Source organism: Saimiri boliviensis, chromosome 12 (assembly GCF_048565385.1).
Source record: "Saimiri boliviensis isolate mSaiBol1 chromosome 12, mSaiBol1.pri, whole genome shotgun sequence".
NCBI lineage: Eukaryota > Metazoa > Chordata > Mammalia > Primates > Cebidae > Saimiri > Saimiri boliviensis.
In genome coordinates, this window is record NC_133460.1 from 33,529,550 (window position 1) to 33,552,873 (window position 23,324).

A 23,324-nucleotide genomic window follows, 5' to 3' on the forward strand; every position below is an offset into this window, starting at 1 on the left:
CCTTGTGCAAGTCCCTTCATCTCCCTGAGCTTCAGTTTCCCCAAACGACCTATGCAGCTAATAGCGGCACCACCTCCTAGGGCTGTAGTGGGGATTCAGCCACATGCAAAGTGCTTAGTGCCCTGCATAGTGCATAGCCAAGCAAAGATAATAATAGAAAGATGGTGGCAGCCACTGGAAGTTCAAGCTGAAACAGTCCTCCAAGACATCCACTGCAATCTATAATACGTAAGGCACCTTCTCATCTTTTTAAATTTTTATTATTTTTATTTTTATTTTAACGGGAGCTGGAGTGGGGCAGCAAGCCCACGGGACCCCCGACCCCGACCCCCCCACTTTTAAAAAATTTTTTGTACAGACAAGGTCTCTCACTGTGTTGCTCAGGCTGGTTGGTCTCCCACACCTGGACTCAAACGATCCTTCCTCCTTGGCCTCCCATAAAGCTGGGGTTAAAGGCGTGAGCCACCCCAGCGGCTCCTTCTGACCTTATGGTAGAGTTGTCAGATTTTAAAAAAAAATCAGGACGCTTCCATTCAAACCTGCAAAAAGAGAAAAATTTTTAAAAATTAGGACGCCAAGTTCAATTGGAATTTCAGTTAATGAAAAAATAATAATAATAACACAAGTAGCTCCCCAATATTGCATGGGACATATACTAAGTCAATCTTTTTTTTTTTTTTTTAATCTGAAATTCGAATTTAACTGGGAGTCCTGCAGTTTTACTTGTTAAATCTAGTAACTCTGCCTTTAAGGAAGGACGGACCCCAAAGCCTCACCCCCGCCCACGCGTGCCCTAGACCCTAGGTCTCCACTCGCCAGGCACGCAGGTCGATCCCTGAAGGGCCGCTCGCGCCTCCGCCCCGCCCAGGCAGCACTAGCGGCACCCCGAGCGGGAAGCCCCACCCGGTCCCGCCCCGAGAGCAAAGGGCGCTGCCCAAAGCGGGGCAGGTCTAGCGGTTGGCCTGTGTGAAGTCGCGCGGCTCCCACCCACGCAGTGTTGTGAGTGAAGCCCGGAAAGTTGATCGCCATGTCGTCTGCAGAGGCGGGGGTTGTTTTCCACAGAGCCCGGAGCAGGACCCTGGACGCGTTTCCCGCAGGTACTGCCCGCCCCTCACCCGGGGAGGGGACTCTGTGCTGCAGAACCTTCCGCCGGGGGAACCTTTTGTTCACGTGTGCGCGTCGTCAGTCGGACACCATCCGGGGCTGCACCGGGGTCTGGGGGCCGCCATAGCTGCATCAACGCCTGCGCTTAGGGATTCCGGGCGTCCACCTGAGAGGCGAGTCCCAGAGAGTGGTCTCGTCTATGAGCCTCACTGGCCTTGTTGTGACTTCCCCCAGAGAAGGGAAGTCAGAGGAAGGCAGCAAAGCGTAGTTAATGATAGTTGGGCTCTGCAGCGACATCGGGTTTCCCAGCCCCCCGCCATCCTCAGCATCTTGGCCTCAGCTTCCCCATCTGTAAAACGGGAATACTTGTGGATGTTATTGGATAAGCGCTCGGTGCAAGTTAGAGGCCGTCAGTTTTATTAAGGTTGTTCACCGTTATGTATTGTATACTCCATAATTACGGTCATTTACTATAAGTCATTCACCGAAATGGTAACAGCGCCCCATCAGAGCAGTAGAGAGGGAGGACAGTCGGGAGTCGTGGTCAAGTGCTAGGATTTTGGATTTAGATTATCTAATAATCTAAATAATTCACATTATTTAGATTAGTGTCAGACGCATGCTAGGTGCTAAGTTGAGAGGGAGGTTTGTTTCTGGTTCCTTGATTTCCCTCTGGCTTTTTGCTGCCTAGAGCCAGATTGCCTCCCAGGCTCTCACCGCTTTATGCCCCTAGGTATAGTCACCAGCAAAGTCACCCTAAATGCCCTACATGATCGGGCTTGTGTCCACCTTCCTTCAGGCTTGTCACTCTCTCCCTTGCCCAATTCTGAAACAGGTTTTGTTGTTGCTGTTGTTTGAATTGCGTTTCAAAAGGCCAAGGCCTTTCTTTTCCTGAGGGTCTTGGGGCTTGTTCTTTTCTGCTGCTTTAGCAGGGTTGTTGACCTCACTGTAAAGTTCATTCACTTCCTGGGAGACTTTACCTGCTACCTTATCTAAAGTAGGTTTCTCCTGTAATTTTGTGGTAAAACCTTATTTATTTATTTATGGCAGAGTCTTACTCTGTGGCCCAGGCTGGAGTGCAGTGGCGGGATCTCGGCTCACTGCAACCTCTGCCTTCCCGGGTTCAAGCGATTCTTCTGCCTTGGCCTTCGGAGTAGCTGGGACTATAGGCATGCACCACCATGCCTGGCTGATTTTTGTGTTTTTAGTAGAGATGAGGTTTCGCTTTGTTGGACAGGCTGGTCTTGAACTCCTGACCTTAGGTGATCTGTCTGCCTGGGACTCCCAAAGTGTTTGGATTACAGGTGTGAGGCACCCGCCCAGCCAAACCTTGTTTTCCTTCTTCGCAACTCTTGGTGGAGGAGTGGCAAGGTCAGGAAGAAATGTGGGAGCCATACAGCCGTGGAGGATTTGAGAAAGTACATTCTGCTATAGTGCCATTCCCTATGTATATTTAGCCTTCTTCTGTATCTACCAGTTGTGCATCTGCAGATTCACCCATCTGAAGACCGAAAATATTTGGGGAAAAAAACAATAAAAAGTAACAATATGGCATTAAAAATGATACACATTTAAAGACTAATACAGTATAACTGTAAGCATTTATGTTGTATTAAATATAAGTAATCTAGAGATGATTTAAAGTATTTGGGAGGATATGTGTAGGTCATATGCAGATACTGTGTCATTTTATGTAAGGGACTTGTACATTCATGGGTTTTGGTATCCCTGGGGGTCCTGGAACCAATCCCTTGAGGATATCTACGGACGACTGTATTTTAATGCAACTTGTCTTTTTTAACCAACATGACATTTTTGCTTTTTTGCTGGGCAACAGTCCAGTGCATGATTATATATTTTATGATTCTGTTGATGGATATGCTGAATATGTTCCCTTTGCCTCTCCAAACCTTTTTCCCTTCCCCACCATGCTCCAGGGGGTTGCCCTCCATGAACTACATCAGTGGGCTCCTTGCCTTTTGGTTGTTTTGGGAGTTCAGCCGGTGGAGATCCTGAGCAGAAATCAGAGCAGCGAGAGAAGCAAAAGGCAGCTGTATTTATTCTTGCAGTTTACTCCCTGTGGGGTTTCCTGGCCTGGCTATCTTCCTTCCCACCCCTTAAGGCCAAGGTCACTGCTTCTCTCAAGACAGCTTTTCTCCTCATCCTCCTTTGAGGTGTGGGAGTGGCAATGGTTCTACTTTTCTTTTCTCTCTCTCTCTTTTTTTTTTTTTTTGAGATGGCGTTTTGCTCTTGTAGCACAAGCCGGAGTCCAATGGTACAATCTCTGCTCACTGCAACTTCTGCCTCCTGGGTTCAAGCAATTCTCCTGCCTCAGCCTTCCCGAGTAGCTGGGATTACAGGCATGCGCCATCACACACTGCTAATTTTGTATTTTTCGTAGAGACAGGGTTTCTCCATGTAGGTCAGGCTGGTCTCAAACTCTGACCTCAGGTAATCACCCACCTCAGCCTTCCAAAGTGCTGGGATTACAAGCGTGAGCCACCGCGCCCGGCAAGTTCTGCTTTTCTATCCTTGGACTACGACACTCTCTGCCTTCTTGTTTTCATCCATCTAACCCACGCCAAGTATCCCTTTTTTTTTTTAATTTTTAATTTTTTTTTTGAGACAGAGTTTCACTTTTGTTACCCAGGGTGGAGTGCAATGGCGCGATCTCGGCTCACCGCAACCTCCGCCTCCTGGGTTCAGGCAATTCTCCTGCCTCAGCCTCCTGAGTAGCTAGGATTATAGGCACGCGCCACCATGCCCAGCTAATTTTTTGTATTTTTAGTAGAGACAGGGTTTCACCATGTTGACCAGGATGGTCTCGATCTCTTGACCTTGTGATCCACCTGCCTCAGCCTCCCAAAGTGCTGGGATTACAGGCTTGAGCCAAGTGTCCCTTTTTAAACCATTTTTAAAAGTATCCTAATTTGAGAATGCCAGCTATTTCCTGCAAGGACCCTGACTGATACGATGGCTATTTAGTTGTTTCTGGTTTTCGCCCTTGGTAACAGTGATGCTGTGAACGTTCTGTACAAATCTCTTTGTGGACACATGGGAGGGAGAGTTACTAGGAGGCATATACCTAGGAGCTAAGTTCTGGGTTGTAGGGTATAATCATCTTCAGCATTACTAGATATGGTCAAAGGGATAGTCCCAATTTATACTCCCACCAGCAGTATAAGAGAGTTCCCTGTTACTCTGCTATATTTACTTATTTATTTTTCAGTTCAAGAAGTATTTATTGTGGGCTGGGTGCACTGGCTCATGTCTGTAATCCCAGCACTCTGGGAGGCTGAAGCGGGTGGATCACCTGAGGTCAGGAGTTCAAGACCAGCCTGGCCAACATGGTGAAACCCATCTCTACTAAAAATACAAAATTAGCTGTTTGTGGTGGTGTAAGCCTGTAATCTCAGCTCCTCGGGAGGCTAATGCAGGAGAATTGCCTGGGAAGCAGAGCTTGCAGTGAACTGAGAATGTGCCACTGCCCTCTAGCCTGGGCAACAGAGTGAGACTCCGTCTCGAAAGGAGGAGAGAAAAAGATATATATATCTTTAAGATTTATGTTTAAGTTACATGTTCTCAGAGGCTCATAATAATCCAGGCACAAAGCTAGGGCACAAAAAATAATGCTTGGTGAGTGGTGGACTCTGAGGACATTCAGGCAGGGCTTCCCTGAGGAAGTGCTGCTTCCTCTGATTGCTGGAAGAGGAGTATGAGTTAACTGGGCCACGAAGGGAGGGAAGACCATTGTGGACCATGGGAAGAGCACGTGCCAGAGTCCTAGGGCATGGCAGGATGGGAAAGGGAAGAATGAGGCCTGAAAGAAGTCTCTGAGTCTGGAGCAGAAAGATGAGGTTGGGGCGTGGTGTGGGAGGAGGCTGGAGAGGAGGATTGGTGGTAACTAAGGATTTTCGTCATTTTTCAGTTCAAGAAATATTTGTTGTGGGCTGGGCTGGGTGATACTAATACCCTAACAGCATCAAAAGGCTTCAAGCTGCATATGTGAGGAAGCAGGGGCACCTGATCAGATTTTTATTTTGAAAAGAATGGTCTGGTTACAGCAAGGTCAACAAAAGCGTTTCTACTTTAGAGCAACTTGGGCTGCAATCCAGTTGGAAGCTGGAGCTCAAGGACTTGTCTTGAAGCTGCATTTCTGTAGACTCCCCATTATTTACTTTGTTTGCTTTTTTTTTTTTTTTTTTGAAATGGAGTCTCACTCTGTCACCAGACTGCAGTGCAGTGGTGTGATCTCCACTCACTGCAACTTCTACCTCCCAGGTTCAAATGATTCTCCTGCCTCAGCCACCTGAGGACCTGGGATTACAGGCATGTGCTACCACGCCCAGCTAATTTTTGTATTTTTAGTAGAGACGAGGTTTTGCCATGTTGGCCAGGCTGGTCTCAAACTCTTGAACTCAAGTGATCCACCTGCCTGGGCCTCCGAAAGTGCTGGGGTTTATAGGCATGAGCCACCACGCCCAGCCCCTGTTGTTTACTTTGAATGTTTTCATTTGCTATAGCTGGAGGTGCCTGTTGGGTGCGGGGTGTCTTCAAGTGGAGATGATGGGAGTGCTAAGGTGCAGAAGTTTCCTAGGCCTTTGCAGCTGCCAGGGGGCCACCATGGGACCACAGGATCGGAGAACATCTCCCCTGGATAAGAATGGGGGTGCTGGAGAGAGACTTGAGATGATAAATCTATAAAACACTTATAGATTTTTATAATCTCTGGAGAGAGAGTGACCCTGAACTTTTCTTAGCCCTGAGTAAATCTAGAAGTGGGGCCAGCATTTGATCTCCTCTGTGAGCCATGCAGTCCTATAGACACACCCAAGATCCTTTGAGGCCAGGAGTTTAAGACCAGCCTGACCAACATGGAGAAACCCTGTCTCTACTAAAAATACAAAATTAGCAGTGTGTGATGGTGCATGCCTGTAATCTCAGCTACTCGGGAAGGGTGAGGTAGGAGAATTGCTTGAACCTGGGAGGCAGAGGTTGCAGTGAGCTAAGAGAGCACCACTGCACTCCAGCCTAAGAGACAGAGAGATGACTGTCTCTAAAAAAAAAAAACAAAAACAACAACAAAAAAAAACTGGCTTTTCCCCTTCTCTTGATTAACTCAAGAAACAGTCCTGAAATATCACAGCTCTGAACCCCTCCCCTTCGCTACAGAATTAGCTCATTGAGCAGTCTGTTTTTTTAAGTGTAGCCTGCCAATTAAATGTAGGAGCGCTTTGCTTTAAGACTCGTTTCCTCCTCCGACTGATTTACCCGAGTAACAGTATTCCCATCAACTGCTTCCAGTACTGGTATGCTGGTATGTATGACGCTTGGTTTCAGTCATCCATTCCCTGCTAACATCTGCTAGGCTCTGTCTACGGATGTTTATTAAAAAAAATTGTACATGTCTCACCTGAGAAAGCTCACATTCCTAAGGCATGTTCAGATATTCATTTTAATTAGGTGAATTGATAATTATGTTTCCTTGACACATATCCTAATTAGGACTACTTCCTTCTAGTAAGTAATTGTCTTTTGAGAAGTTTATGGCTTCCGTTTTGAAGAAATCCTAAAAGGGAGAACTATCAAGATAAAATATGCTTTTAAAGTGACTTATATTTAATTATTTTTAGGTCCGAATCTGTTTTTCCAGTTCATTATTTTCCCTTTAGAGAACAAGGCTTATGGGTCATATTCTTAAAAAGATTATTTTCTGTCCAGGCGTGGTGGCTCATGCCTGTAATCCCAACAGTTTGGGAGGCCGAGGTGGGTGGACCACATGAGTTCGGGAGTTCAAGATCAGCCTAGTCAACATGGTGAAACCTCGTCTCTACTAAAAATACAAAAAATTAGCCAGGTGTGCTGGCAGGCATCTGTAATCCCAGCTACTTGGGAGGCTGAGGCAGGAAAATCACTTGAACCCAGGAGGTGGAGGTTGCAGTGAGCCAAGACTGGGCATTGCATTTCACTCTGCGCAACAAAAGTGAAACTGTCTCAAAAAAAAGAGATTATTTTATTTTCCTGGACATTTCAAACCTCTGTTGCTGTTTCTAAGAAGCCAACAGAATTTGCTCCTCCTGAATCTTTTCTTGTACTCTCTGGAAAAATTCTCCAGTGGCAGAGACTCAGTAACAAACAAAAACAAACAAACTTCGTCTCTTGCAGGTCTCACCTGAGAACCTTTCTAGAAACACTAGACCTGGAAATGCATCTCCAAGTGTGAACAGGTTTGAAGATATTGTGATTTTAAAACTTTTTTTTTGTTCCTCAATTAAACTCCTTTAAATTTAAGTGATTTTAAAACTTCTAACAGGATGATGATGATGATGAAATAAATGCTTTCAATTGTTCTATACATTTAGGCCAAACTAGTTATCTCTTTTTTTTTTTGAGACAGAGTTTCGCTCTTGTTACCCAGGCTGGAGTGCAATGGCGTGATCTTGGCTCACTGCAACCTCCGCCTCCTGGGTTCAGGCAGTTCTCCTGCCTCAGCCTCCTGAGTAGCTGGGATTACAGGCACGTGCCACCATGCCCAGCTAATTTTCTGTATTTTTAGTGAGACGGGGTTTCACCATGTTGACCAGGATGGTCTCGATCTCTCGACCTCGTGATCCACCCGCCTCGGCCTCCCAAAGTGCTGGGATTACAGGCTTGAGCCACCACGCCCGGCCTAGTTATCTCTTATTTGAAATATATTTGAGGATCTTCTTATTTGAGGGTTCCTATGACCAAATAGGACTTATGACTATTTTCTCATCTCTTCGTTCTAATCATCAGGCAGGCAAGAGTGTGACCTAAGTAAAAAGTTCATACTATAACATTTCCAGAAAACAAAATTAATTTTATTTTGAAATGTCAGGCGTTTAGTTGATTTTAAAATTTTTATTTATTTTATTTTATTTCTTTTGAGATGGTCTTGCTCTGTCACCCAGGCTGGAGTGTAGTGGTGTGATCATGGCTCATTGCAGTCTCAATCTGTGGGGCTTAAGTGATTCTCCCACCTCAGTCTCCTGAGTAGCTGAGACTACAGGCATCTGCCACCATGCCTGGCTAATTTAAAAAAAGTTTTTTAGAGACAAGATCTTACTATGTTGCCCGGGCTGGTCTTGAACTCCTGAACCCTAGCTATCCTCCCACCTCAGCCTCCCAAACTGCTAGGACCAGCTTGTCCAACCCGTGGCCCACTGGCCACATGTGGCCCAGGATGGCTTTGAATGTGTCCCAGCACAAGTTCCTAAACTTCCTTAAAACTTGAGAATTTTTGCGATTTTTTTTTTAAGCTCATCAGCTATCAGTAATTTTCGTGTATTTCATGTGTGGCCTGAGACAGTTCTTCCATTGTGGCCCAGGAAAGCCGAAAGATTGGACATCCCTGTGCTAGGATTGCAGATGTAAGCCACTGTGCTTGGCCTGCTTAAAAAAATTTTTTTGGAGACAGTGTCTTGCTCTATCAGCTGGGCTGGAGTGCAGTAGCATGATCTCCGCCCACTGCAACCTCCCCTTCCTGGGCTTAAGGAATCCTTGATCCTCCCACCTCCACCTTCACAGTAGCTAGGACCACAGAAGGCGCTACCACACCTGGCTAATTTTTGTATTTTTTGTAGAGACAGTTTCACCATGTCACCCAGGTTATTCTTGAACTCTTGGAGTCGAGGAATCCTCCTGCGTCAGTCTCCAAAAGTACTGGCATTACAGGCATGAGCCACCGCACCTGGCCATTTGAGCATTTCTTCTTGTGACTTTGCTGTGTTTTTCTACCTGTAGGCTATATATTCCTGAGTAGTACAAAGCCCAGACCTAGGATGGTGGACATTCAGTGGCTTTTTTATTTTGAGACAGACTCTTGCTCTGTCGCCCAGACTGGAGCGCAGTGGTGCGATCTCAGCTTACCGCAACCTCTGCTTCCCAGGTTCAAGTGATTCTTCCACCATCAGCCTCTTGAATAGCTGGGACTACAGGCACATGCCACCACACCTGACTAATTTTTGTGTTTTTGGTAGAGACAGGGTTTACCATGTTGGCCAGACTGGTCTTGAGTTCCTCACCTCAAGTGAACTGCCCACCTCGGCCTCTTGAAGTGCTGAAAATACAGGTATAAGCCACCATTGCTGACCTCAGTGACCATTTAATATTGAGTAAGTGGATGAGTATGAATGAATACATTCCACCTGTGCCACCTGTGTGTGTCTGTCCAACCCACTGCTCTCATGCACCAGAGAGTCTCTCTGGACTAAACAAAGCTGAGACCAATATATTGATCAAACCAGTAAAAGTTGGTGACTGGTTGCAGTGGCTCATGCCTGTAATCCCAGTAATTTGGGAGGCTGAGGGGAGTGGATTACTTGAGGTCAGGAGTTCGAGACCAGCCTGGCCAACATGGTGAAACCCCATCTCTACTAAAAATACAAAAATTAGCCCGACTTGGTGGTGGGTGCTTGTAATCCCAGCTACTCAGGAGGCTGAGGCGGGAGAATTGCTTAAGTCAGGGAGGCAGAGTTTGCAGTGAACTGAGATCACGCCACTGCACTCCATTCTGGGCCACAGAGTGAGACTCCATCTCCAAAAAAAAAAAAAAAGAAAGAAAAGAAAAGAAGTTGCCTGTGTACGCCAGGTGGTTGTGCACTGTGTGCACTACTCAAGGCATCTGCAGGTAGAGGTTTTGCCTACCAGGTGGGTGCCCTCACATGGAGCACATCTGCCTGGAAGGAGGGTTACCTTCTCTTTGCCTCTGGGTTTTCTGTTAGCCTGGCCTCATGCCTACTTAGATGCTTCTTGCCCAGAGAAGGCGCCTTCTACCAGTTCTCCCCAGAGTGCTGCCTGGGACAGCAGCTGCCTGCCGTCTTGTTAGGGAAATGGGGGGAAAAAATCACAGCAAACATCCACCAAAAACAGGCAAACCCCAAGTGGAGTTCTGCTCTTGAAAAGTAAGAGAAGTTCTAGAAATGTCTTTCCCCACCTCTAACTGTTGTCTTGAATGGCGTCTGCCAAAACCAGTGATGCTGAAAGCCGCCTGGCCACAAAGTCCCAGCCCATCTGCTTTCTTAGTTCTCTGAAGAGTTGCAGATAAAGATTTTGGCAGGACGGCCAGTGTGGCAGCCAAGCCGTGACTCAGAAGCTTTTGTGTGTCTCAAAAACTATCTTTTGGATGCATTTAGGCCAAGTAAAGAGAGGTTGGGTAAATTTACCTTCCTACAGGTTGAGCATCCTAATGTAAAATGCTCTAAGATCCAAAACTTTTTGAGCACTAAGTTAATGATCCAAGGTCATGCTCAAAAGCATTTTGGATTTTGCATTTACCGATTGGGAATGCTCTACGAGTTTGTATATGCAAGTATTCCAAAATCGGAAAAAACCTGGAATCCGAAACTTCTGGTCTCAGGCATTTCAAATAAGAGGTATGCAACCTGTACTTAGGACAAATCATTCGGAGACTCTGAGGATATTGCTGTCACAGATAATGATTTTGGGGGTAGGGGAGGGACAGGGTCCTCAAGGACACTATTTTTTTTTTTTTTTTTTTGAGACAGAGTCTCACTCTGTCACTCTGGCTGGAGTGCAATGGCACGGTCTTGGCTCACTGCAACCTCCACCTCCCAGGTTCAAGCAATTCTCCTGCCTCAGCCTCTTGAATAGCTGGGATTACAGGCGCCTACTACCCCACACCCAGCCAATTTTTGTATCTCAGTAGAGACGGAGTTTGACCGTGTTGGCCAGGCTGGTCTCTAACTCCTGACCTTGTGATCCACCTGCCTCAGCCTCCCAAAGTACTGGGGTTACAGGCATGAGCCACCATGCCCATGCCCCCCCACCACACTTTTTTTTCTAACAACTCTTAGCATACCCTACAGTTCACCATGTGAATTGTTAAATAAACAATATTTACCACTTTGGGCCTCTTTCTGATTTAGCAGTCTAAATGTGTACAATTCAGTGGCTTTTCGTATACTCACAGAGGCGTCACCACAATAAATTTTAGTACATTTTCCTGAATCCAAGAAGAAACCCTGCACGCCTGAACTGAAACTGCCTCCAAAGTCCCCCAACTCTTAAACAGCCACTAATGAAGGGCATTATTATCTGCTGCATACCATTCTGGCAGCTTTACAGTGGGGACATTAAGGTTGTTAAGTCAGAAAGAGTCCCAAAGTGATAAATATTGTTTAGCTACTCTGTTTTTTTTTTTTTTTTTTAACCACTAAAATAAGATTAGTCCCCAGAGCAGATGAAGGGTATTGCTGGAGACATTTAGATTGTGATTCACTGTGCAGATTGCTATTGTGAGAAACTGCAAAAATTGCATTTTGTTGCTGTTTGCTCTTTAGCCAGTAAGCCTCCAGGCAGCTGTAAAGCTACCCATCTTTGCTGCTTTATAACCAAAGCAATATCCACAGTATATAAAAGAAAAGGGTTGTGGGTGGAGCGAAATTAAAAAAAAATAGATATATATATATATCTGTATATAAAGGAAAAGATGTTAAGAGCAAAGCATGTAAATATATGTCTCTCATCAGATGTTTTCTCAGCCCCACCATGTGCTGTGGGAATCAGGAGATGGGGGAGTCTTTAAAAAGCCTGTCTCTGCTGAGATAAGGGGAGGGATTACTATGAATGGTAGTCGTGGTACGAGTAACTCACTTTTTGACCACTTGCTCTGTGCCTAGTCCAAATGCTTTACATGTTTCAAGTCATTAATTCTTCACAACAACTCTTTTGAGGTAGGTGCCATCGTTCCTACTTTGCAGATAAGGAGACAGGCCCAGAGAGGTTCAGGAACTTGCATCATGTTATGTAGCTGGTAAAGGATAGAAATGGGCTTTGAACTTGGACACTTAAGCCTCAGTCTGGGCTTTACTGGAAGCAGATTAAGGGTTTCAGGAGATGGAGGCCCAATGTCAGTTGTCCGGCATTATCTGTCCCCTGCTTCCTGCTCCAGCCTTCTGGTCACTCAGGGTCTGGGTACTTGCAGTGTCCCCTGCCTAGAGTGCATCCCCACAGCCCCATCCACTGGCTACTCTGTCTCCTGATCATTTGTAAAGATGGAAAGGTGTAATTGACTTGTGTAATTGACTTAGTTATTTGCTTGTTTTTTGTGCATCTCCCCCACTATCATGTGAGGTTTTAAGAAACAAGACCTGTCAGCATTGCTCACTGTTGAATGTCCAACTGCTGATAGCCGGTGTCCTAGAGCAGCTACTTAGAACATACCTGCTTGAATGAGTGAAGGAGGCTGAGCTGCATCTGCCTACAGGGCAGGGAGCATTTGAGCTGTCAGGGAAGGGTAGAAGGGATTTCAGCAGGAAGAGTTGGTAGAATGGAGAACATACCTGGAAAGAGGAAGGGAAGTCCATTCTCATGCTGCTAATAAAGACATACCCAAGACTGGGTAATTTATAAAGGAAAAATGTTTAATGGATTCACAGTTCCATGTGGCTGGGGAGGCCTCACAATCACGATGGAAGACAAAGGAAGAGCAAAGGGATGTCTTACATGGCAGCAGGCAAGAGAGCATGTGCAGGGGAGCTGCCCTTTATAAAACTATCAGATCTTGTGAAACCTATTCACTATCATGAGAACGGCGTGGGAAAGACCAGCCCCCTTGATTCAGTTACATCCCTCTGAGTCATTCCCATGACATACAGGAATTATGGGAGCTACAGTTCAAGATGAGATTTGGGTGGAGACATAGCCAAACCATATCTGAAGTATGGGGTATGTAGGAGAAGCAGATAGTGGTCTATCTGGGAGGAATCCTGTGGTATGTCTTGAGCAGGGTTTCTCTACTCCCAGCATTGTTGACATTTATGGACTGGATTTTGTTGTGGGTTCCTTTCCTGTGCATTATGAGATGTTCAGCAGCATCTCCTCCCTCTATCCGCGGGATTCCAGCAGCATCACTCACTTCCCTGTGTGACACCCCAGAATGTCTCTAGACATTGTCATGTGTCAAAATCATCCCTGGTCTGATGGGATTACAGCCACTGGTCCAGTAGGACCAGTGAGATACAGCTGAAAGCCAGGCACAGTGGTTCAGGACTGTAATCCCAGTACTTGGGGAGGCTGAGGCAGGTGGATCACTTGAGGTCAGTAGTTCGAGACCAGTCTGGCCAACGTGATGAAACCTCATCTCTACTGAAAATACAAAATATTAGCTGGGTGTGGTGGCAGGCGCCTGTAATCCTGGTTGCTCAGGAGGCTGAGGCAGGAGAGTTGTTTGAACCTGGGAGGTGGAGGTTGCATTGAGCTGAGATTGTGCCACTGCACTGCAGCCTGGGTCAAGACTCCATCACAAAACAAAAAAAAAAAGATACAGCTGGAAGGGCTTTGGGCCCCTTTTAGGCCCAAGTGCTAGAATGAGTGGGGATCCACTGATGTATTAATCTTTTTCTTCACCAAATATTGTCTGATGCCTGCCATGTGCCAGACTGAATAATACAAGCTGTTGATATGCTAGAAAGGGAATGCAAACGTGGGCCTGCCCTGGAGCTTTCAGGGTGGTGGCTCTGTAGGCAGGAATTTGATGATCTGGTTAAGGGGTTAGAAAGAGACATAATGACAGCAGCTGCCTGAGATGGACTGGAGTAGGTAGAGCTGCAGGAAGCCATCCTGGCAGCCCCCTTCTCCCGAGTGGGAATGATGAAAACCTGGCCCAAGAGTAGGTGGTGGTAGGAACATGAAGGTGGGACTGCTGCAGGGACGTTGTAGACGTGGAATGCTGCAGCTTGGCTGGCTACATGCACAGGATGACACTTGATCCTGAGATCTATAGACTGGTGGACTAAGGATGACTGTGGCAAAATTAGTGAGATCTAGGGAAGGAGCCAGTCTTAAAGAAAGATGTGCAGCCATAGAGAAGCATGAGTTCATGTCCTTTGCAGGGATGTGGATGAAATTGGAAGACATCATTCTCAGCAAACTAACCCAGGAACAGAAAACCAAACACTGCATGTTCTCACTCATAAGCAGGACTTGAGCAATGAGAACACATGGGCACAGGGAGGGGAACATTATACACCGGGGCCTGTTGGTGGGGTGGGAGGTAAGGGGAGGGAGCACATTAGGATAAATACCCAATACACTTGGGGCTTAAAACTTAGATGATGGGTTGATAGGTACAGCAGACCACCATGGCACATGTATAGCTATGTAACAAACCTGCACGTTCTGCACATGTATCCCAGAACTTAAAGAAAAATAATAATAATAAAAAAAGGATGATGGATTTGCCTGTGAAAGATTGGCTTTAAGATCCTGATGGGACAAGCTGGGAGCTTAGATGTATCCAGAAAGACAAACATACTAATACTATGTTGTACTCATTTTTAAGTTAATTCTGAGGCTTTCTAGTCAGATGGAGAAACACAACCCCCTAATATTCCCAATTCACTTATTATTTCGAATCAGATTAACAGGAGCCAAAACCTTGAATTCTTAAATATTCTTACTATATAATGATGGGATGTTGTCATGAGAGCCTTGCTAATCAGACTGCTTGATCTCTATCTTACCTTTTTAACTCTGTCTTCCAAAAGGCTAGATTTAGAAAATGTGACTTTTCTTACAAATATGAAGTTAAGAAAGCTATTTATCATTGCATTCTACCTTGAAATATTTGAAGTTGCATCCAAGTAACAGGTTTAGCATATCGTGAAGGCACAAATTATTATAATGTTGGTATTAGGTATTACCTAACAAGGTGGCTGGCCCCCAGGCCTTTTCCTAGTTGGGTGATGAAAACAGTGATTCATTTGCTTTTGGGGGCACATTTATTATAGTTAGTCGTTGATCAACTGGTAATAGCGAAAGAATCAATGAAATTTCTAATTCTTGGTATATATTAAAAAGTCAGCTTTCATTAGCATTGACAAATATGCCTAAAAGGGCTAATAAAAATGAGATGGGAAATATATTAGCAGAGACAAATCCAAGAAAACATTTAGTTCGTGATTTTAAAAGTTCAATGGTAAAGAGCAATTGCAATTTGAACATCTGTCTTTCAGGCGGGATATTCGCACATAAACAGAGGCTCATAGGAAAGATTGATGATAAAGCATGTATTATTTCTTCCAGATTTTTAAGATTCTTCTCCGTATGCAGTTGCTTTGCACCTGATAATGTTTAAATAAAACTTACAGGCCTTTTCTGTCCTTAGTTTGATGTTACCCAAAATTCACTGTATATTTATCCCTCAGTTTTGAAATCTGGTTTTAGTGACAGTCTTTTATAATTTAGCTGAAATGTGGAAGTGGCCAGATTTTGTTATTCTCTATACAACAGGTGAATCTGATTTCTAAGATCAGTTTTGCATTTAAAAGTATTTCAAAGTTAATTTTACAATTCGATTTAGAAAATTATGGCAACTCAGGGTGGATGCAGTGGCTCATGCCTGTAATCCCAGCCCCTTGGGAGGCCAAGGTGAGCTGATCACTTGATTTCAGGAGTTCTAGAGCAGCCTGGCCAACATGGCAAAACCCATTCTCTACCACAAATACAAAAAAGTAACTGGGCATGGTGACACGCACCTGTGGTCCCAGTTACTCGAGAGGCTGATATAGGAGGATTGCTTGAGTCCTGGAGGTGGGAGTTGCAGTGAACCAGGATCATACCACTGCACTCCAACCTGGGGGACAGAGTGAGACCCTGGTTAAAAAAAAAATTATGGTAACTCATTAAGTTATTTTTCTGTCTTCTTGTTTGGATAGACCTAGGCATTCCTAGCTTGATATGGTCTTCTCTATAGTAATTTCACCTCTCCTTAAATGTGAGAGAGTGATGTCTGTGGCAGAATATGCAGAGTTGGGGGCCTGGGTTGCATCTCAGTGTTTGTAGATCTCAGTCAATGTATTTTCCTTTGCTGGGTCTCCTCTTCCTCACCTCTAAGCAAAATAGATAAGGGCTTGTCACTACAGATGCCATAGATAAGGGCTTGTCACTACAGATGCCAATGGCAGCCAGGTGGTAGATTGAGCTAGGTGGGGACTGTGGCAAATTTGAGAGCACAAGCCCCGTGTAAAGGCCCAGCCACTGTGCAGACCCAGAGAGTCACTAGCACACTTCATTTGGGTCTGATGTGGCCAGATTTTCCAAGAGAATCCAGAAAGCCAGGTATATATATGAAACTCATGAATTAAAAATGTTGGCAACATATTCAGAAGTGTATAAATGCTGCTCGGGTCCAAAGCATACACTTGCTAGCCAGATCTCATCCACAGATGTCGAGTTTGTCATCTCTGGAAGAGATCACCACTGAGCACTCACAGAAGACGAATATCTGGTCCCCAGCCTGTGCCTCAAACCAAGCCTGTGCTGTTGGCAGGGACCCTGAACATCACGGCCGACCAGGAAAAAGCTCTGGGTCTGCCATCATTGTCTTTGTGTACAGTCAGCCAATTTATCAAGATGTTCCATTTGAAGGAAACTTTTTGGAGACAAAAATGTGGATATCAAGGTAGATAAGTTGGGGGCAGCCCAGAGCATGTTCCGTCTTCTTCATGGCTCTCTCCACTCCAGGCCACCCAGCCCAGCAGCACTGAGGTTCTGAATAGCTCTTCGGTAGAAGTTGCTGGGTCTTTATTGTGTGATCTTGAACTTGAGTCCTGCCTAAGACCCACCTCCCTTCCCCGCCACTACCCAGGCCTCAGCATCTCCCACTTGGTTTAATGAAAGGCTGGTTAAAGTAACTCTGAGAGTCCCTCCAGCACTGCCAATTTCTACTACACAGGTGGGAAAAAGTGGGCTTCTGTGAGTTAAGCTTTCTAATCTCACCAAGATGAGCCTTATTCAGTGGCCTTATTCGGTGCAGTACTGGAAGGTCAGGTGCAGATGTGACATTAACATTAATGAGATAGGTATGTGAGGCTAGCCCTCAGATTTGTATTATCATCCATAGCAGACTCTCAGCTGAGCCCAGTGATCTCACCTCTAGGTGTTCATGCCCTGTGTGATCCCCTGCCCTTAAGGTGGGCTGGCCTAGTGATGTGATTGTGATGAGCAGAACACAGCAAAAGTGATTGGAGTTACTTCCATTGTGATGTTATATAAGATTGTACCTTCCATTTGCTAGCAGACCCTCTGCCTTGTCTGGTTCAATAAAGCAGGTTTTCATGTTGCAAGCTGCTGTATTAGAGAGGCCCATATGGCAGGGAACTGAGGGCAGCCTCCAGCCAGCAGCCAGTGAGGAACTGAAGCCATCAGTCCTACAACCTATAAGGAGCCGAATCCTGCTAACCATTATGTAAGTGAGTTTGGAAACAGATCCTGCCCCATGTGAGTCTGTGAGAGACTTGGAGCAGAGGACCAGCTACACCATGCCAGACTCTCACAGAGGCTATGAGATAATCAGTGTGGGTTGTTTGAAGCTGATACATTTGTGGTAGTTTATTACACAGCAGTACACAGCTAAATTATCTTCTCTATGAATCTGTCAAAAAAAAATTAACGTTGAAAAAGTTAAAAAAAAAAAAAAAAAGCAACAACAAAAAAGAAAAAGTTAAATTTGTTGGCCATGCCCGGTGGCTCACATCTGTAATCCCAGCACTTGGGGTGGCCAAGGTGGGTGGATCACAAGGTCAGGAGTTCAAGACCAGCCTGCCAACATAGTGAAACCTCGTCTCTACTAAAAATTAAAAAATTAGCTGGGTGTGGTGGCACATGCCTGTAGTCCCAGCTACTCAGGAGGCTGAGGCAGGAGAATTGCTTGAACCCAGGAGGCGAAGGTTGTAGTGAGCTGAGACCATGCCATTGCACACCAGCCTACGTGACAGAGTGAGACTCCATCTCAAAAAAAAAAAAAAGTTACATTCATTCTGGACATTCTTAATCATAACAGATTTAGGTATTTTAGTTAAATAAATATGTTTTTACCAGGTATTTAACCCTAAACACCTTATAGGTATTATCCAGAGCTTTACATCAATTGTTTCCAAACTTTATAACCTTGTTTTGATACCATCTCAGTCAGAAATGAGATCTTACCTTAATCAACACTTTAATTCCTTCCACACATATTTAAGTTTGTCTCGAAATTTGACCTCGGTTTTATCATAGTCATCAGTTAGGGCCTGTGACTGGGTTCTTTTTAAAATCAATTTTTGAAGAAAAATACAGACTTCTCTGTTGTATAGTGGAGAATGTGTGCGTGCATGCGCGTGTGTGTACGCATACATGGGTGCTATACACTCATACTTGCTAATGGGTGCTCTTTCCAGAAAGTCATGTAAAAATAAATTAGAACTTACTAATTAGTAATGATTAACTTCTTACTTTTCAAAGAATCTTGACACTGTGTTTTGCAAGGGAATATAACGGGTGATGACTAGTTGTAGGCCAGTAGAATTTCTTGGTTAGTTGTAGACTGTTGCTTCCCAAATTTTTTTTTTTTTTTTTTTGAGATGGAGTTTTGCTCTTGTTACCCAGGCTGGAGTGCAACGGTGCAATCTCGGCTCACCGCAACCTCCGCCTCCTGGGTTCAGGCAATTCTCCTGCCTCAGCCTCCCTAGTAGATGGGATTACAGACATGCACCACCATGCTCAGCTAATTTTTTGTATTTTTAGTAGAGACGGGGTTTCACCATGTGGACCAGGATGGTCTCACTCTCTTGACCTCGTGATCCACCCACCTCGGCCTCCCAGAGTGCTGGGATTACAGGCTTGAGCCACTGCGCCCAAACGCTTCCCAAATTTGAATGTGCACATAAGTCACCCCGGGGGCTCAGTAAAATGCAGATCCCAACTCAGTGGATCTGGGCTGGGGCCAAAGATTCTGCATTGTGAACGTGCTCCCCTATGATGCTGATGTCACACCTAGAGGAATAGGGCTGTGACCCAGCCCTGCCATGTCTGTGCCATGAGCAACCGGCAGGCTTCTGTTGTCCAGTAACCCTCACCTCATCCCTCTTCATCAGCCTTGTTGTCAGCCAGTTCTCTCCTTAATTAGCATTGTTAGGCAGCTACCATTTGACTGGGCAGTCTCATGTTGAAGCTTTTTTGCCAGGAAAGGTAGGGGGAAAAGCTGGATCCGAGTGTCTTTTTTTTTTTTTTTTTCCAGTAATGGCAAATACTGTCAGAGTGCTTTAGGAGTGAAACTCAGTTTATACCAACTTTCATGGCTCAGGCTGCTGAAAGAGTGCTTCCAGAGGGTTTCCAGAGAAGCTGGACTGTGCCTGGGACAGACATGTGCTTTTTCCTAGAAAGGATGGTGTTACAAACTTTCCCTGGCCCTAGTAGATGTCATTCAACTAATACTTACGCACTGTCCTGGGGGTAACTCTGGGCTTTAGTGAAATAATTTTAATGCAAGTATTGTTAAGAATTCCTTTTCATCGGAGTGAGGTGGTTCATGCCTGTAATCCCAGCACTTTGGGAGGCTTAAGCCGAGGTGGGCAGATCAGTTAAGGTCAGAAGTTCTAGACCAGCCTGGCCAACATGGTGAAACCCCGTCTCTACTAAAAATACAAAACTTAGCCAGGTGTGGTGGCGCATGCCTGTAATCTCAGCTACTCAGGAGGCTGAGGCACAAGAATTACTTAAGCCTGGGAAGCAGAGGTTGCAGTTAGCAGAGATTGCAGCATTACACTCCAACCTGGGTGACAGAGGGAAACTTTGTCTAAAAAAAAAAAAAAAAAAAAAAAAAAAACTTTTGTCTGGGTATGGTGGCTCATGCCTATAATCCCAGAACTTTGGAAGGCTGAGGCAGGAGGATCACTTGAATATGGGAGGTCAAGGCTGCAGGGAGCCATGATTGTGGCACTATACTCTAGCTTGGGTAACAAAACAAGACCCCATCTGTAAAAATAAATAAAAAAAAAAATTCATTTTCATAATGTAAAAAGTTGCCTTTTTAAGGAATGGAGAGGTATACATTTACAAAAGTTTTCTCCTTCTAGAACTATGCATTGTAAGCTCCAAATATCTTTAATTCAGCCTTGATGAAAGGAAATTATGATGAGACCAAAGACCACCAGCTTCTGTAGCAGGAACCTTAAGATCATCCAGTTCCTTTTGAGAATGAAGGTTCCTGAGTAAACAAAATACCTCATTAGATAGGTAAGGTAGATTGAATACTGATATGTGAGTTGCCATTTATTTTAGGTCAAATCTATTTATTTTGTACCTCGTCATCATAAAATTGAGATTCTAAAGTTTTTAGTAAGTAAACAAGTAATAATGAAAGATTTATTTTAATAGCTCCAAGGACTATTGACTTTTTGAAATTCTGACTATTTGTCATAGGAAACGATTTGTTAAAATGTTTGCTGTAGGGAGCTGTTTATAAACTCTGTTATAGAAGACTGATGTATGCTGCTACCTTGGGGTGCCTGTGATCACCTCCCTTATCTGGTTCTGATTAATTCATCCAGCTTAAATGGCTCTGCGTACAGCTCAGAAATACAGACACAGCTAGAAGCGTTCATTGGTGTAAAAATGTTATTCAAGCAAAATAAATGATTAATAATGTTAAGACACAAAGCAGAATCTGTTTTCTTTCATGACACAATGTTCAGATCTTTAGGAAATCTTGTCTACTTCTTGACCACTTATCCCTAATGCCCCATTCATAGGGATCTATTACCGTGTAACAAATTACCCTGAAACTTTATGGCTTATAAAGCAAATATGTATCATGTGACAGGATTTTGTCAGAAATCTGGGGACAGCTGAGCTGGGTTCTTCTGCCACGGAGTCTCATAAGGCTTCAATCAAGGTATCTGTTGGGGCTGTGGTCTCATCTGAAAGCTCGACAGAGGTGTATCCTCTTCTAAGCTGACTCAGGTGGTTGTTGGCAGGATTGGTTCCTCAAGGGCTGTTGGCCAGAGGGTTCCTTTCCTTAGCACACTGGCTTCTCTAGGGATAATTACAGGATGGCCCCTTTTAATCTCCAGAGCAAGGACTCAGAGAAAGAGAGAGAGAGAAAGAGATAAAAGTCATGGTCTTCTTTTAGCCCACTCGGAAGGGACTCCCATCACTGTATTCCATTTATTAGAAGTAGGTTGCAGCCCACACTCAAAGGGAGTGTGTTGCAAAGGGATGTGAATATCAGGAGGCAGGGATTTGGGGAGGATCTTAGAGTCTTTCTGCCACACACAATCAGTGCTCAGTGAATGACAGTTGACTCCCTTGGTCCCTGCTGGATGTGCCATATTGCTGTCTTTCTCATGAGATGCACACACCAGGGTTTCATGCAGCCCTTGTTCAGATTGAGTTCCAGCTGGTTGTGATGTGATTGAACACTGTGCTGTAAGTCGAGAAATGGTGGGTTTATGTGTATTTACAATTTTTTCTCTAAAGCATGGAGAGGTATTTTTGTTTATTCACTTCTTTTTTTGTAGTTATTGAGACTCAGTCTTGCTGGCTGGAGTGCAGTGGTTCTATCTCCACTAACTACAACCTCTACCTCCTGGGTTCAAGCAATTTGCCTGCCTCCGCCTCCTGAGTAGCTGTGATTACAGGCACCCACCACTATGCCCAGATAGTTTTTGTATTTTTTAGTAGAGATGGGGTTTTACCATGTTGGCCAGGCTGGCCTCAAACTCCTGATCTCAGGTGATCCACCGCTTTACCCTCTCAAAATTCTGGAATTACAGGTATGAGCCACTGTACCCGGCCAGTTTTTTTTTTTTTTTTTCTTTAACCCTGAAAAAGGAGTTAAAAAGGGAAAGGAGTCTTGAAGCCAGAGTCCACTCTAAGGTGATAGTAAGCGCAGTATAATGGGTGGAAAGTGGCCATAGAATTTAAAAAGGTTTTCACTGGCCCTTCCTTGCCATTTAGATCTCAGCTTAAATGTCACCACTTCAGAGAGGCCTTTCCTGTCTTATTTGTTTATTTCTATTTAGTTTTGATGTGCAATCTCTCTGTCACCCAGGCTGGAGTACAGTGGCATGGTATCAGCTCACTGCAATCTCCGCCTCCTGGGTTAAAGCATTCCTCTCACCTCAGCCTCCCAAGTAGCCGGGACTACAGGCGTGCACCACTATGTCTGGCAAATTTTTGTATTTTTAGTAGAGACAGGTTTCACCATGTTGGCCAGGCTGGTCTCAAACTCCTGACCTCAAGTGATCTGCCCGCTGCGGCCTCCCAAAGTGCTGGGATTACGGGCATGAGCCACCACACCTGGCCCTGTCGGTCTAATTTAAACTAGCCATTGGCTCACTCTTAATCTGCATAGTCATTAACAGTCTCTGATTCTATTCCCTGCTTGTTTACTAGGTTTTCTCCGCCCAAGAGCACTGAGTGCAGGGACTCATCTGTCATAGTCACCTTCATATTGCCAGCACCTCTCATACGGCCTGGCAAACGAAAGACTCCCCGTATGATACTTACCCAATAGACAAATGAATCAAACACATGGACGTGAAGTGATTTCAGAGAGCTTTTTGGACATTACAGTATCATCATGACTTCCAAAGAAAATGCCATTTATTCAGTTAACATGGATTGTACATTAAATAATTGTAATTATCATTATTGATTAGAGTCTCATTATGTAGCCCAGGCTAGAGTGGGGTGACGCAGTCTCAGCTGACTGCAACCTCCACCTCCTAGGTTCCAGCGATTCTCATGCCTCAGCCTCTCAAGTAGCTGGGATTGCAGGTGCTCACCATCACGCCTAACTAATTTGTGTATTTTTGGTAGAGACAGGGTTTCATCATGTTGTCCAGGCTGATCTCGGACCCCTGACCTCAGGTGATCCACCCGCCTTGGCCTCCCAAACTACTGGGATTATAGGCATGAGCCACCATGCCTGGCCATACATTACATTATGAAAAAGGAGAAAAAAAAGAGCCTCAGGACGACGGTGTAGCTCTGTCCCTGCCACTAAGTGCTAGCGGGCCATTCAGCAAGTTCTGTCGCCTCTCCAGGCCTCACTTTTCTCGGAGGATAAATGAGGGGGGCTGCAGATTGGAGGTCATCACACTGTGCTGTGTCCAGCACCGCATCTGACTCTGGCACCAGAAGTTACAGGTGCTATTCCGTAAGAGCAAGCGGCTTTGCTTGGCATGTTTTTTCAACATTGGTCTGCCATGTGCAATTTTGATTAGAGAAAGGATTCTGTGGCCAAATAATTTTTTAAACAAGTGAAATCCGCAGCGCTTCTGTGCCCATTAATGGCCATTCCAGTTCTTCCTAAGCAGGCATCAGCAGCAGTTCTGGCAGATAAGAGTAGAAACCCAAGGCCCACAAAGCTTTGGCCCCGCAGAGCCAATCGGAAGAGCAAGCAGAATGAT

General features: G+C 44.9%; 1 protein-coding gene across 2 annotated transcripts in view; it reads left to right on the forward strand.

Moving 5' to 3' along the window:
- The first annotated feature begins 892 nt into the window (after positions 1-892).
- Positions 893-23,324, forward strand: part of CPPED1 (calcineurin like phosphoesterase domain containing 1) — a 145,866-nt gene continuing 123,434 nt past the window's right edge. For both annotated transcript variants that reach the window (XM_010339398.2, XM_010339399.2), the window contains exon 1: positions 893-1,097. In XM_010339398.2, coding sequence (XP_010337700.1) covers positions 1,028-1,097 — 70 coding nt within the window. In that variant the 5' untranslated portion in view covers positions 893-1,027. The remainder of the gene's footprint in view (positions 1,098-23,324) is intronic.